Genomic DNA, 16,141 nt, shown 5'->3' with positions numbered 1-16,141 from the left:
TTCAAGAATACTTGTGCGAAAACTAGATAATCGAACGTTGGGTTGCTTCGTCGTTGGTTGGGCGAAGACGAAGCTTTCTTGGGATTTTCGAACGACGAATCTTCGAGGATCATGACTTGACAAGTTGTACACCGATATTTGGTATTTGAGCGGCAATTTTTCCGAATTTTCTGTTAGCGTGGTATCGTTAAAATACGTGGAAAGTTATGCGCGCCGCTTACTTCGAGTTATTACAGCGTTGTGTGTCAAACGCGGTTTCTTCGCAGTTTTAATTTGAAGCGGCACTCGTTCGATTTAATCAAAAGTTTAACTCGGTTATGTCGGATTTTTTCCCCGCTGTCGATAGAACTTGCTATAAATTACCTGCATTCAACGTGCGATTTATGATCAAAATTTTGATAATCTCGTTACATCGATGCCATGAATAATAAGAATATTGGTTTCCTCGTATGAATGTAAATTTGGGAAAGACGTCACGAAAGTTTCCGGAGGCATAAATTTAGTATTCCAGAGAAGATCGAAGACATCCTTTATCCCACCTGGACAATTTTCTAATGTGTAAATTATTCTGAATCGGCATTACGAATAAAACAACTGTAACAGTTCCAAAGAATTGTCAAACTCTACGATAATTCTGATAAATGAATTAATTGACAAAAACTGAAATTAACTGAATCACGAGCGAGGTTATCGCAATAACTAAATAACTGAAGCGATTAACAGGTTTTCTTCAACCTCTTGAACTTTGAGGGACTGAATAAATGAACGACGCACGATTAAAACATAACGGAATTAGCTGATTTATTTGGAAAAATCCTCGCTCACAGTCGGAAAAGATCCATTCAGTCTGACGGGACGAGATGCGTGTCCCAGAGTACAATCACATTCACCTGGTGCATCTACTGCACGCACACGAGAGAAGAGTGGCGAGTCTACTATATAAATATACGAATATTCAAGCGGCGCGAGGACGAATGACGATATAATAATCGTTCTCGTTACAGTAAAAACACGATCTGCTCCCCTCTTTTGCTTCCTTTTTACATTAACTTTTTTTTCTTCTCTTCTCTTTTCACACGCTTGTTACTAGAATTCTGCGCACGGTTTTACCATTTACAGAATTCCCTTTCTCTCTTTCAGTTTAACTCGATCGTTCGCTATGGTTAGCCGTTACGTGTTTAATTATACATAAATACTGCGATCTATCGTTCGAAGCACGATAATAAAATATCGAATGGTAATAAAACACAACAAGGGGCAAGTATTAGTATACAATAGAATTTGTTGAACGACAGTCGATATAAAAAACAACAATCATACTCGACAGACATTGGTCGATTTCCTCTCTAAGCGTGGAACTGCGTGGTCGTTGATCGGAAAATCAAGCGTAAATTATTATCAATTCAATTGCTACCGATATGTCGATCAGTCGTTTAACCATAGCGCTGGTTAAGTGTACTCTAACCAATTACCATGCCCATCGATTATACATTTAACAAAATTAAATATAGCTACTCTTATAGATTCCCAATTGTTCAAGATACCTAACTAACGCTAAAACCGTCAATCGGATCATTCCGTTTCGGAAATTGTTACTTTCACTTTGACGAATATAATTACTTGTAAATTTTGCATTTAAGAAACATATACGTATATTACATTTTATTTAAAATAATAAGAGATTATTCTTCAATATCGTTTTTAAGGTATAACAAAGACACATTTGGTATTTCTAGTATTAAATCGTAATCATTTCAACAAAACTTCTATGTTATACTTATATTATATATAAGATCGTTGCTCAATTTTTCTAATCTTATTTCCATTCTTTCTTCGAACATTGCTCGGAGCATCGATCATGTACAAAAACTCAAAGAATTCAAACAACCTCGATAATTCGCTACTTTTAATTTCTACCCGTGAAATCGCTTCGCTTCGCGACAATCGCCATCCACCAACGAAACAACATCGGAATAAACTATTATTATTAACAGAATCATCGCTTTTATTTATCATAAATTACGGATCAACCCTGTAAAATAACCAGCAAACCCGGCGAGGCCGAGCAGCGATTGTACTTGAACTTTCCGATGCAACGCAAAAGTTTCCACGCTGTAAGGAAATCCTACGAAAACTTACAGCCTGCGGTTGCCTATGTACAATGTTCTTACAAGTAATTAAACGTTTCGTTTCGTATTCATTTTTTTTTTTTTTTGCGTACGCTACACGTACTCGTTACCGTCCACACTCTCTTGGTTCCTCGAAATGATTCTCCACTCGACTAGCATCGACACTCGTTACACTCGTCTTCTACGATTTTCCATTTCCTTTATGTCCTTTCCGCTTCCTCTTTCTTCCTTCTTCTATTTCCGTTCGTCTCGCCTTTCTATACATACACACAAACACATACATACACACACACACATACAGAGAGAGAGAGAGAAAAGCGGAACGTGTGCTCTCGTCGCGACGCCCTTCTAAGTCGTCGAGGACCAGGAGGACACGCTAATTAGAGACCGTGGTAATTAAGTTGTCGGTCGCGGCGATCGGTGCCACCGGAAGTTCGCTGTAAACTGGGTTAAGGCGACACCGCGAGTGCCACGCGAGCGAAGAGGAAAGTCCTGACTGTTGTAAGGAACTTGGAACGACGAGGATCTTCCAAGTATTCTCGTTTTTTAGTTTTTCGCGAAATTTCGGGATTGCAGGAATTGGGTTGGGGGAAAGGTGTTGGCAGAGCACGCGGAGGTTTCTCGTAAACTCGATGACTTACGGAGACAGAGCGGAAGTGGCGTAAAGGCTGGCTCAGACTGGACGAGTTGCTCGACGGTAATGCGAGCCTGTTATTTGGCTGATTTCGTATATCCTTTCGTGTTCGTACGCCCGCTCTGATTAACGAGAACTAGCGACTCGATCGAACGAAGGAGCTTGACATCGCTTCATTAACGCTAAAATTACCGGCGGCTAGATGATAAAACTTGTATGAAATTGAATGAAATTAAAGCGCTGGGAATAGGACAAAGATCACGGCGCGATAAGAGTGCGCCAGCTCTTCTATCCGTACGTTTTGCGAGAAATTAGTCGAATCTCCGAAAAGTTGACCGTTGTATATGTGCAAGATTGAACGAGGCTTATGGGAGAAATGGCAGAGAAGTCGAACATGAGTCGTCGCAAAATAGCGGAAGAGAAAGAACCCCAAGAAGATGCAAGGTGGTTCGACATCCATCGATGCATTTTCAACGCATTCCAGCACACGTGAGTTGTAGGAAGCGTATCTAAAGGGGTCGTTAGACGTACCGAGCAACAAAGTGTGAAGAAACTGGTTCCATTCCGTGCAGTTCGTCTTCCTTTCCACGCGAAACAGTTCCATCAAAGTCCTTGACTGTTACAATCCATTAAAAAAATTGTCGTTGCCGTGAAATATTTTCTAACTGCAAGATCCTTTGAAGACTCTCAACAACGAAAATTTATGCTTCCTTATCTCCCTTACGACGCTGATGCGCAACAAAAGTAACGCGAATGTTCACATAATTTTACATTGATATCTTCGACGTATCCAACCGACGATTAGGAAACTCGTCGAGTTTTCTATAGAAAATAATCTACAAGAAAATGGAATCAGGAACAAGTTTCGTCCATTTTACGTGAAATATCACCTTGTGGATATCTGATAACACGCGTCATCGATCGACATCGTTTTTCCTATTTCCTCACGATGTGGTTTTCCAGTCTCATGCATCCATGATGCGTCTTCTCGTTCTCTTCGAACGCGTTTTTCTTATTCTTACGTGCCTTCTTGAGTGACACGGACTCCGTTGCCATCTTCTTTTTGCCACCGAGCATCGACGGCAAGATGCAGCACACATTCGCATCATTCTTTACCGCGACAGTTTTCGTAAATATTAAAAAATCGCGTGACCAGTATGGCTTTTTCGCGTTTTCTCCAACAGTAAATCGCGTGGCGCCGTGTCTGGCTGTGACTCATTGCACCTTTATCGATTCTCAACTGCTTCGAGGTGACAACCTGCTTCCCTCGAGTCTCTGTCTCTCGATATTTTCCTCGGAACGAAGAACATTTTTCCGCGTGTTTCTTTGTGCGACTGATTTAAGAACTGAACATTTTCTTTTTCATCAATTTACGTTCTTTTAGTATTTGAAGCAGGTGAAGACTCGAGAAGAGCTTTTAACGAAACGTATATATATACAATGATCAACTTCTTCAAACTAACAAATTGTTTTTAAAGTAAAATAGGCTTCTTTGATTGTGAATAATGATTAAAGAAACATATATGGAAGATGTACATTCTAATTCGTAAATATTAGGAAACACGCTTCGTACCAAGTGTTATAAACAACTGAGATTAACAGGAAAACGATTCATCAATTAGAATTTTAGATTCGTGCGAGATAACAATTTGAAACGTTCAATGAAAATTGCAATCGGATTAATCGCGAGTGTTACGGAAAGACAGCGACTTATCCAAAGACTTGATAAAAATAAGAAATTATTTGCTTTAAAAATAACATTATCTTGTCTAGGTCGTTTCTAAAACAAAATTAATCGAGCAATTGACATAATCCATTTTATTCTCTGTTTAATGCGTTCTAACAAAATAATAAATAACAAAATTAATAAATCAACTGAGACAATTCCGTATATCAAATCGATACCTTCCATTTTTACTTCAAATAGAATTACTCTAAAGTTACTTTATAATTGAAGACGATTTCGAATGAAACAGTGATTCTGCAAAATTTTAACAATTTCTCGGTAATCGTTCGTGTTCCGAATTTCCCGCCAATGTCCTATTACTCGAACGAGAATCTACTTAGAAAGGAAACTGTAGCTTTTCTAAGAAATCGCTTATCGCGAATCAGTTCCTCCACTTTGATATCCAATTTATGTAGGAAGGATGTAGTCGTTTCCCGATGTCCTTCCTTTTTACTTTTTCCCATCTTGTGGCTCGCTTCCGATTTCACGGCTACTTCCGTCACAGCAGGTCGTTGTTCCGGATAACGCCCTTGTATATCGTTCGCCGCAAACCACGATTTCCGGTCTCGTGTTGCCCTCTGTCTCCCAGGTTAATATCGATCCGTGCACCGCAATAAATAACCAGTCAAATTACGTCGTCCGACTTTCGTGTGCTCGATTCCCATTCCTAGCCTCGTCGATCCGGAAACAAAGCGCTACATTCTGCTAGAGGAGGCTGCGTTCTTTCTTCTTTTTCATTTTTCTTTTTTTCTTTTTCAACCCTCCTTCCTGCGCTAGTTCGCCGGTAAATACACCGCAAGTACCTGCTTCAACTTCTTGCTTCGATTCGGAACTGTTTTGCATGCTGCTCGTTCTCCACGAAAATATTGTCTCCTGGTAAACTTGCTGGAGCTCGTTAATAAATATGATCGTAATTGTTTGGTAGTGCCGCGATTCCAGAAGAAGGAAGCGCTTCTCGTTGAAGGTAAATGCAAAGTATCGCCGTTGTAGTTTCACGTAACGAGTTTCCCCACGACTTAAAACGGTACATAGACTTCTTTGGCGAAAAGATGAAACTTTATGGAAGAACTGTTTTCCAGGTAAGATAGATGAAAAATGGAAGTTTCATGCGGAGTTTGGAAAAATCGCAAGGAAACGTAGAAGGGACGGCCACGAGAACACCAAACGAAATCAGAACTTTGCGCTCTCCGAGACGCGAAAACCGAATATGCAACTTGTTAGCGGCAAACGTATATATACTTCTAACTGGAGCAGGCAATTCTTCCTCGACGAACCGATACAATATAATTTCGTACGATATTTTCCATAGATAGGAACCACCGTTAAAAGATATTCAACGTTTGATATTAAACGTGTTGCAATCGTATCATAGATATGAAAGAAACTGTAACAATTGATCTATAATATTCACGAATGTTCATAATGTTTGAATTGTTGAACAAAAGGAAAATTTCATGATGATATGTTTCCCACGGAATATCATCAACGCCATAGAAAATATCGTTTCGCATTGGTGGTGGTCGATAAGAACTGCATATACCGGAAGTCCACATGTCAAAGGGACCGTTAAGAATAAAGTACACTGGCAAGAAACACGAGCACCCACCGTTTTGAGCTCTAACCATCGCTCAAAATGTTCATACGGAAATCGATCAATTTCCTAATGAACCATTCATAAAAGCTAACTCTGAAACTTTCGTAGCTTTTGCTGTAAACGTTCAACAAATAAACTCGCGGAATACGTAACGTGTAATCGGTCATGATCCAACGAATGATATTCGGGAATAATCGAGCAGCTTTCTGAAAAATGTAGGTCTGCTTCTGAAATTTTTATTCGTTTTATAAAAACATGAAAAAAGGGGGAGAAAGGAACAAAGTTGAAACACAGTTAATATTAAATAAGGAAGAATTGTAAAGCTTCCAACGCGATTTATTCGACTCGCCATGCCATCTAGTGGACTCTCTTTTTTCCAGAAAATCTCTCAATTCCGATTTGAATAAAAGGGATAACACGCTGAATCATTTATTAGAGTTAGGAGGAGGGAGCGCGATATGTATCGATTTCAATTAAGCTCAAAACGATCGGTTTGCTTTCCTACTCCCCTACAGAGCACGATACAACGAATACAATATTTGATTCACGTGTACATACGTACGATACAGGCTAATTGAACAGGTAAAGATAAAGGGTTGAGGATGGTTGTTATCACATCGTTTTACAAAAATTCCACTCGTCGGGAAGAAACAACGATATTCTATTACGTCTAATCTCTCTTTTTCTCTCGTTACATGGTATAAAGGTGCAAAAAATTGGAGAGGCACGATCATCGTCTGAATATCTAAGGTCGACGATTCTCCTGGAGCTCTACAAACGCGTACTACGACTCGACTAACACGACGAATTCACGACAAAGGATAACTCAAGAGCTCGAGGATCTTCCACGTAGCGAAAGATCACATAGCAAAAAATTTTCTTCTACTCGTTGCAATAGCAACTCATCTAGCGTATCCATTGACCAAGTAACAAATCTCCGTTGCTATATCCATTCTGATCGAAAATCGTAGCCAGATGTTCCCTTCCTCCATCGCGATCGATTTCTTTTAATTAATCCCGATCATTTCGCGAGCTTACAGTCATAGTTATTAATATACAGGTTTTATCTTGGCCTTCTTGAACCGGGCCCACGTCAGCATTATTAATACGATTCGACGTCATCTTTATCAGCAACGAAGTCGTCGATGAAGCCTCGTTATAGCGAAAGTCCTGACCTCTTCTTCCGAGCGAAATATTTCTGCCTTCTCAATTCCATTTTTATCAGCGAAATGTACGACTTTAAGCGGCTGCCGAGCTCGTTATCGATAACAAGCGGAGGCAATCGGCAGGGATCGTTGAAAAGTTTCCCAAGGAACGATGAAAAATTTGGCAAAATAGAGCTTCTGTGTTACGGCGGAGAAGCACTTGTTTCGTTGTCATCACGGACATCCACGATTCATCTAAAATATCGGCGAGTGATTCACCATTGCCTCGAAAATTTCCTACGTCCTCCCGATCTTCTCTTGAAAAAGCGGAGACACGTCTGTACACCATTTAGGATCGGCAAAAATAGCCGGTGATCGGTGAGTAAAACAACCCCAGTCAGAGCACCCGATCGGAAAAATATTCAGACCGACGTCATCGTCTGTCATAATTGTTTAGCTTCTTACAAGGACCGCTGTCCTCTCTTCGTGTTCTTCTCTAGAGTATGTTGCGTCAGCCACGCAGCTTTAGTGGCAGTTTTTCATCGTCTCGTATATCCCTCGTTCGTTAAATACTCATTATTAAACTAAATTAAAACAAATCGATCGACAAAGGAATACGTCCAAGTATAGCTCTGACCTCTTCTTTCGCCAGTGGCTGTCCAGTTTTCTTGTATCAGAAAAATTAAGCATCTCCATCGAAGAACGTAGAACCACGACCCCGTGTACGATACCACGAGATCTGTTTCGATCTCTGTTGCACGAATCCACCGTTCAGCTTGCACCATTAAGAATACACATCCGGTCGGCCAGCGTCTCGAGAGCAACGCTGGTCCGAGAAACAATCGTCGGGAACAAAAAATCGAGGGTGTTCTACGACGAGAACAATTGTCCGCGTGAACGGCAGGTTTGTGTACACGTGCATTCACTCGAGCACCTCGTGGACGTCGTCATTGCAAGAGGACGAAGAAGAAGACACCGTGGAAGGCGTGGCTGTATCCAAAGGAGAGACTGTCCGCGACTTACAAAATCAGAAGACGCACGTGCAGTCCTCCGAGGCCCTGGCCTACCTGGCCCGCTTCCTGTTCAGCTTCGCGAGCTTACGTCGCTTCAATATCAGTTGATACAATGTGTCCAACCCCTCGTGAAGGCCTTCGCCGGTGATTGCGCAGGCTGGCTGCACTCTGATGCACGCACTGCCTGGCATTCCGGCTAGTTCCAGGACGCCTAAGTGCTTTTCCAACTCGCCTACCTCTTTGGCACCTGTGGACATCAGGCGGAACGGTTTGGTCAGTTATTGGGTGTATTGAGAGCAAAGAGCGGTAACAGGATGAGGTGTTTTATTCAAAAGAGGATTCCCTTCTCTGGTTGCTCAGGATCGTGAAAAATAAATACTTTCTCGTTGATGATATGTGTTAATGATGAATCGAGGAAGAAGGTTGTTTAAGTCTTGTGCATCTCTGTAGCGTTCCACGATCATCTTTTTTCTGATAGTTTAGGATCGCGTAAAATCTTAATTTAGACTTTTTTTTTGTCAAAAATGAAGAGACATAGTTTTGATCTTGCGATGGAATTCTCGTGATGAAATATATCTTCGGTATCGTAGAATTTTTTCATCTAGAGTTTTAGTCGACGATGAAGGTAGTTTAGGTCCTGCGATGGATTTTGGATTTCAGGAACATTTTCTTTTCTCGATAGTTCAGGATCATGAGGAATATTTCTTATTTGGAATTTAAAAGGACGAAGATAACTCGGTTCTTGTGGTGGAGTTCGAGTTCTTGTTACGGCGACGATTTTCTTTTTCGGTAAGTAGTTCAGGATCATTGGATCTTGTAATTTAGGATTGTAGTTGAAGAAGGATATAGTTCGAGTCTTTTGACTATATTTGGGTCTCTGACTGAATTAGTAAAGTCATAGAGGAATATTTTTAGGATTCTAGAAACTGGATCAAGTTCGATAAAAGACTATATGTGTCTGGTTAATCTAAGAGGACAGATTACATACTCTTTGTTTCTAAACGATTACCCTTGCCGAATCAATGGTCTGTAGACGTTAAACTTAACGAATGGCAAGTGTTATTCATCAATGGTCTACATTCAGTTACATAATAAAAGGCGTAAAAGAATAACATATAGAAACTGAAAACGATAATCTTACGAATGACGCAACTGTGTTCTATCAAATTTTTTTTCAAAACCATTAAAAGCAATGTGTTTGTGAAATCAAGTGCTGCTGCTTCATAGATATACAATCTATAATCTAATCATGCTCCAATATAGATTGCGGTCAAGTGCATTTATAGTCCTCGCAGCGAAGCCATAAGCTTAAACCGATACGCGGCTGTCTTCTCAGCCACTTGTTCATACTCTTAAAGTCTTCGAAAGCAATTTGATCTTGTTTCTGAACACGGAAACCATTTGCTACAGCTAACGTCCAAATGAAGTCTCGCGGATAACGAAACTTTTAATTTAGTATAAAAGAAAAATCTACTTTTGTATAACTGTCTATTAATAATACTGAGCAAGCGTTGGGAATAGAAAATGGTTCTCATTCTTTTTAATTATTATTATACGAAGAAGATATAAAAACGTCTGCGTTTTCTAATATCTCCTTACAAAGGAATATATCTTAGACGAACAAGAGAACACATCTAAATACTACATATATCATTTTAAACGATCGAGCAAAGTCCCACGCGAATAATTAAACACATAACATCAAACATAAGATCGTCCGTCTTCCTTCGCTTTCTTTTCTTCTTATCTTTACGATATTACTAAACAAACATTGAAATAAACGAGGGAGACAGAAACCTTGGCATTTTCACTAACACTTGCTTATAAAAGACAGCTTACAGAATAGACACGAAGAGATGTTTAATACTACGTTCTCTCAAGCAATTAAGCAAAGTCTCGGAAATAATTAAACGCCTACTCCGAGTTTCAATTAAGTTTCTTTCGTTTTCCATTCCAATTATATCTCCTGTTATCGTTAGACATATACTGAAATAAACGAATGAGGCACGGAAACGTTTACGCTTTCCAGTATATCCTTGTAAAAGACGACAGATAGGGTAAGCAGGAGAACGCGTTTTTAATACTCTACGTCACCGTGAGCAGTTTAATTTACAAAAGAGGCCATGGTTCCTCTTATAATCAAGGCGAAACGCCAACTTAGCACATGCATACATGCACGAGTACTGTGTTACCTGGCAGATCCTGCTTGTTGGCCAGGATCAGAATGGGGACACCAGCGTTATCCGGGCTCCTGGCTGTTCTGGTCAGCTCCATTTTTGCCTCCTCGAGCCGTTCCGCGTCGCAAGAATCAACCACGAAGATAATACCGTCTGTGCACCGGGTATAAGACTTCCATAATGGTCGCAATTTCTCTTGCCCTCCCACGTCCCATACGAGAAAATTCACACCTGCGACAAACCACCATAGCAACCCATTTTACTTGCTTTCTTCTTTTTCTGTAGCATTTTCTTTTTCCTTGAACAAAAGCTCTAAAGGGGATGAAACTGGTGAAACTATCGTTTAAAGTGGAAAGATGCGACTACATTGTTGGATTTCGGCTTTTGCATAATAAATGTATGAAAATAAATAATATTAATGAATCGATAAATTACAACCGGTAGCTTATAAATTTTTCGTTCATAATTTTATATCGGAATGGAACGAGTATCGGATTTAATAATAATTAGACCGCGGATGGTTACGCGAATGATTGGCTTTGTGAAGGTAATTTAAAAAGCTGGAAGCTAAGTAGAAATTTTGTTTCGCCGACTGAATGTGACGCGTGGGCGTGCTTTGGATATTTTACGTATATCTCGAACAATAATTTTGAACGTAATTCTGCACATTTTTGCACCTTTGAATTTAATATAAATTTAATATGAAATAATATATACTCTACATTTTATTTTTATAATCTAATATAAAGGATCTAATAACGATAAAATCTAAAAATCTATAAAATCAGCTTGTGGAACTTTGGTATTAGATTTCAATTTATCAATAAGTTGCCATTTGCAAAATCTATAATAATTAATACAAAAGAACCATTTCTTCCAGAAATTTTTCGCGTTTCTATCACGGAAATGATTGATCTTTTCACGATTTGCTTTCTAAAGATATTAAAAAGCCTACTAAGGGGAACGTGAAAATTTGCCCTGCACAGCGTTTAATCTTTTTTTTGCCCATGGAAAACGCTATGAAAATGCTATGTAAAATAACTGGCAGAACGTGGAAGGTAATATTTTTTATCCTGACGTTATTATCTCAAGTATAGCCCACGGTATGCGCATCTTAGTTGCTTTCACATCCTGTTTTAATTCAAAGAAATGGAACTCGTAGGACGCTTCTCTGATGCTTAGGAAACGATCGTGATTTCTTTTTACTGTGAACTGTACTTTCTCTAAAACAGACACGCCGCCATACGAAGTGCAAAGGGACAAAAGAGGAAGAGGTTCTTTAACGCGATTTCCATCTCTCGGCGCGATCGTTGCTACCAGATTTCTGGGACAACGAGACCTAGTCGTACGAAGAAACATCGACATCGACATTGACTTATTACGTTGCCACGCACACGGTAACTGTAATAAATGTCCGCGTTAAGCGTTATCTTGACCACGTAATGGTTACGTGTTCAGTTACGATAGTTGCGCGTTCCAGCTATAAACGCTGCATTGAGAAAAATCGTCGCCGATTGCAAATCGGTGTTTACCGCGTTTGTTTCGGTTTGTTACAAGAAGATGACGAGAGTAACTCTGGAAAACTTTAAAGAATATCATCGCTAGTAACATCATCGCTTTTCCGCGTTTCTCAATTTATGGCCTACGATCGACACGACTTTCGAATGGCTCGCGCGATGTGACAACTCCAGCCAATAAAAATTCACCTACTTTATCTTCAAGATTAGTACGATAAAAAGTACCCGGTGCATTTTCATTAAAAAATTTCCAACCTACTTCTATAGCCGGAAATTAACTAAAAAGATAACCCGTGAATTGGTGTATGCAGCGTTGAAGAGCGCGAGCTAAAACCGCGGTAAACTCGTGTCTCAACGTTGATCGTCGTCGCAAGTATAGTATACTAAGAAACGTTAAGAATGATTCGACTTTACCTTTCGCTTTTCCGATGCCACCACGGATTCTCTCGCAATTGAAGCCAATGGTGGGCACGGTATTTAGGTACTGGTCGAACTTGAGTCGATACAACGCCGTGGTTTTCCCAGCACTGTCGAGACCGAGCATGGCCACGTGGAGCGGCGTTCCCGTGGGAAGTGCCTCGAGGAAGCCGCCGCTCGTGCCGCTCCTGCCCATGCCGGCACCCATTCCTCTCCTTCACCAGCTTCCTCCTAACTCGACCACCGTTTCCTCCCCTCTAACCCTCCTTCTTCGCCTTCTTCCCTTTTCTTTTATCTATCATTTAGATTTCTCCGTCTTTTTCCTTCAAAATCAATCCTCGATATCCGATCGGTCTCCTCTCGCACCTCTGCCGCTCTCTTCTATCCACCACTTTCTCTTCTTTCGATATCTCGGATCAATAATCCTCCGTCCTTCGTCTCAACGACCGCGTTCTTCCTCTTGAAAATTCTCTTCTTCTACTTCATGCTGGATTTAACTGACACTCAGGAGGACCACCAGTGTTCCCTTGTCCGGCAGCTGCTTTTTCTTCCCCCGAATTTCTCTCTCTCCCTTTCTCCCTTGTGCACGATCCACCGCGTCGCTGCACCGCCTTTATTCCATGCTAGCTCGGTAACCTGGCCGTCTAGTTTCCAGCCTTTCGTTTTATCTCTCTTGAACCAACCCGGTTCTTCTCGTTCCTGCTTTCTTCGTCCCTTATATCCTTCGCGTGGATGATGCTGGTTTGACTCGCGTCTCTGGGCCAACGTGGACGATCGGGGAGAGAAAGAGAAAGACAGAGAGAGGGAGGCTCTCCTCCGCTTTCGATGCTCGTCCCCGCCGTAAAAGGACTCGCTTCGAGGCCACGATCACTACCGCACCGGCTGAAAATGAAAGGAGAAACGTGTTAGCGATGCCTGCTGGCTACATTGGCCGCGCTTTTCACATCTCGTCTCTTTGCCCGTTTTTTTTCTTTTTCTTCCTTTTTTTCATTGCCCTGTCTTGATAGATCTCGAGTGTGCCCCGGGTATTTTGCTCGACTACGCAGATACAGGAATTTTAACAGCGGAATTATCGTCGATTAGACCGTACTCCTGTTTGTACTGTGGAACCTCGATAACTTGGGAACCTCAAGAACCTCTACACGTATCGAGATTTCGTTCGTTTTCTTCGGATCCGCTGTGAAAACCTCTATAAATCGAGATGCCAGGCTCGCTTTGTCTCGATTTATTCGTCACGCGCTTAAGCGCGTCGCTTTACAAGCAGCCGATCTCTGCACGTTCGAGCTTATCTCCATGGGGAAACTTAACGCTAATCTTATCAAGCTCGGTCGAATGACCGGTTTTCAAATTTCTTTTAAAATTGTACAGTCATTGAGGTTTCTTTTATTCGTCTAACTTTATGCAGATTCTTCTATTAACGAAAATCGAGAAATTGATTAATCAGATGATATGAGAATTTATGTGGAACTGATATCAAATTGATGTCGAATCGATACAATTAAACAAATTTAGCACGAGCAGAAGACATTTATGTTCGTAATTCATGTAAAACCAAGACCAATTTCTGAAATGAATAAATATATACACGTACGTACAATTAAAAAACGATGCGACCTATGCAAATTCTGCAAGCCTTCGATTTTCCAACCTAATCTGTCTCTTGCTGCGGAAACATCGATATAATAAAGAGAATGAAATTCCCGAAATAAGACACGAGCGAAGCGTGACAAACCCATTCTTCTCGATCTCTCGATTTTCAACAAACCGGATTAGGTTCGCGAATATAAGTTTATAAGACAGAAGATAAATCTATGAAGCTTCACGAACGATCAAATAAAGAATCATGTTCGAAATATCACAATTAATAAAAATAAATTCCACAATCAATTAAAAAGACAATCTCGATAACATAGAGCCGACCGTGTTTCAAGGTTGCTTCTCGTGATTTCTGCCTGTGGTCGTCAGCTTTGTGCGCTAATTTTTCTTTTCCACGCTAATCGCACCGTGTCAAATTGCCGTAAGCATGGAACGAGGGTTAACGAGCGAGAGACGAAGAAGGATCGAGACACGATTCGCGCTATTCCTCGCAACGATCGATCAAATTGTTAAATGATTGGCATAATTGCGGAGTATAGCACGGACTAACTACGCGAGATAAGAGTCAATTAATAGCGCGATTTAAGAAGGGCGCCGTTCACTGGCAGTACGCTGTTGGCAAAAGAAAAAGAAAAAGAAAGAAGAAGAAAGAAAAAAGGATCGCGAGAACGCGACTAACCTTGGCAATAAGGAATACAAATCTAACCACTCGACATGCAAATCCGCCGGCTGAATATTCCAGTTCCACGAGGCGTGATTAATCTCCTTCCACCAGGCGGCAAACTTTATGGATAACGCTACGGTTACGGTTGCAGGCTACAGAGAATTCTGGGGCCAAGCCATTAAACGTGTAATGTGCATATTGCGCGCCTTGTGACACACGGCAGAAATTTCGCCATGGCGGCGCGACGCTCTAAAACCCGAAGACGAGCCTTCTCGTTGCTTGCAAAACGTCGGTTAACTGTTCTAAACTTGATTTAGCTTAGCCCTTAACCAGTTAGCTGTTGCGACCTCAAAGAAAAGCGTGTATCTAAAATGTGTGGCCGAAAGTAAGCGACGACGAGTATACTCGTCAAATACATAGTATATTGTAATATAGAATTAAGTTGTAACGTATGGAGCATTGGTCGTGAATAGTATTGTCATATAAAGAAAGCCAAATAAGATTGTCGCCGTCAGTCAGGTATATTTAAAATAAATAAATATACGTATACAGAATCCTTGATACAGTATAAAACTCGTTATCGTTCGTCGCGGAGATACTCGTTAATCTCGATATAAACCGTTCGATATTTCGTAGCTAATCGACTTATACTCTAGATGTTGTTAGATACTCGATATGAACTCGCTAGGGGAGAGTCGAAAAATTCAAATTCGTCTTCCTTCGACGGTTACATGTAACTGCGACATTGTTTATTTGTTCTTACGTTACTCGTAATCTAACGGTCTTGATACTCCGAGGCAAAACAACAACACGATTTGAATTGTCCTCTGACTCATGTGCCGCTACGACTGTTTTTTATTTTTTCATTTTATTATAGTAATTTATTGCAATTAGTAAATTGCAATTCGAACGGCAAATTGTAACTACTTTTCACGAGTGACGAGTATACTCGACATAAGGCGGAATATTGCCATTTCTTCGTGACGAGTATTGCTCGTCAAACGCATAGTATGTGCGGCTGTTACAATATAGAATTAAGTCATAATGAAACGACTGTTTTATTCTTTCATTTTATTACCATTTCTTCACGACGAGTATACTCGTTAAAAACAGCTAATTGGTTAAACCTACCGATCGGCTTCTTGCGATTCCGTGTCAGAAGATCAAATTAACTGCTTAAAGAGGATCGTAAAATAAGAATGGAAGAAAATCAGCGCTTCGATCAAAAGCAGAAAAATCCGCGGGGAAATTCGATACGTGCTTGTATCAACAAATGTTAATAATACGTGTTGATGTAATAACCGTGTGTAATAATATGAGCAGAAAGGAAAGGAACGTAATGTCTCGCCTAAGGACTGCGTGCACCAAAATAACCCACGAATAATTACCTGGCTAATTAAAAGAGCATAGCAGCCTTACTGTAATATATGCCGTAACCAGCAATTAACGTCCACATACTCTACGAATGTAGATATAGAGAAATAGACGAACACAGAGACACGCAATAGAACCTGATACAGCCCTAACAT

The 16,141-nt window shown here is 40.5% G+C and overlaps 1 protein-coding gene across 1 annotated transcript in view; it reads right to left on the bottom strand.

The window, feature by feature from the left end:
* Window positions 1–776: 776 nt before the first annotated feature.
* The window catches only part of LOC100645219 (ADP-ribosylation factor-like protein 4C), a 54,162-nt gene continuing 38,797 nt past the window's right edge, over window positions 777–16,141 (bottom strand). The window contains exons 2-4 of the mRNA XM_003400722.4: window positions 12,350–13,234; window positions 10,434–10,649; window positions 777–8,488 (exon numbers count right to left, since the gene is read on the bottom strand). Of these exons, the coding sequence (XP_003400770.1) occupies window positions 8,292–8,488; window positions 10,434–10,649; window positions 12,350–12,560 (624 nt within the window). The 5' untranslated portion in view covers window positions 12,561–13,234 and the 3' untranslated portion in view covers window positions 777–8,291. The remainder of the gene's footprint in view (window positions 8,489–10,433; window positions 10,650–12,349; window positions 13,235–16,141) is intronic.

Source organism: Bombus terrestris, chromosome 14 (assembly GCF_910591885.1).
Source record: "Bombus terrestris chromosome 14, iyBomTerr1.2, whole genome shotgun sequence".
Lineage (NCBI taxonomy): Eukaryota > Metazoa > Arthropoda > Insecta > Hymenoptera > Apidae > Bombus > Bombus terrestris.
Note: the sequence above shows the minus strand (reverse complement) of the source record. Positions and strands in the feature narration are given on the sequence as shown.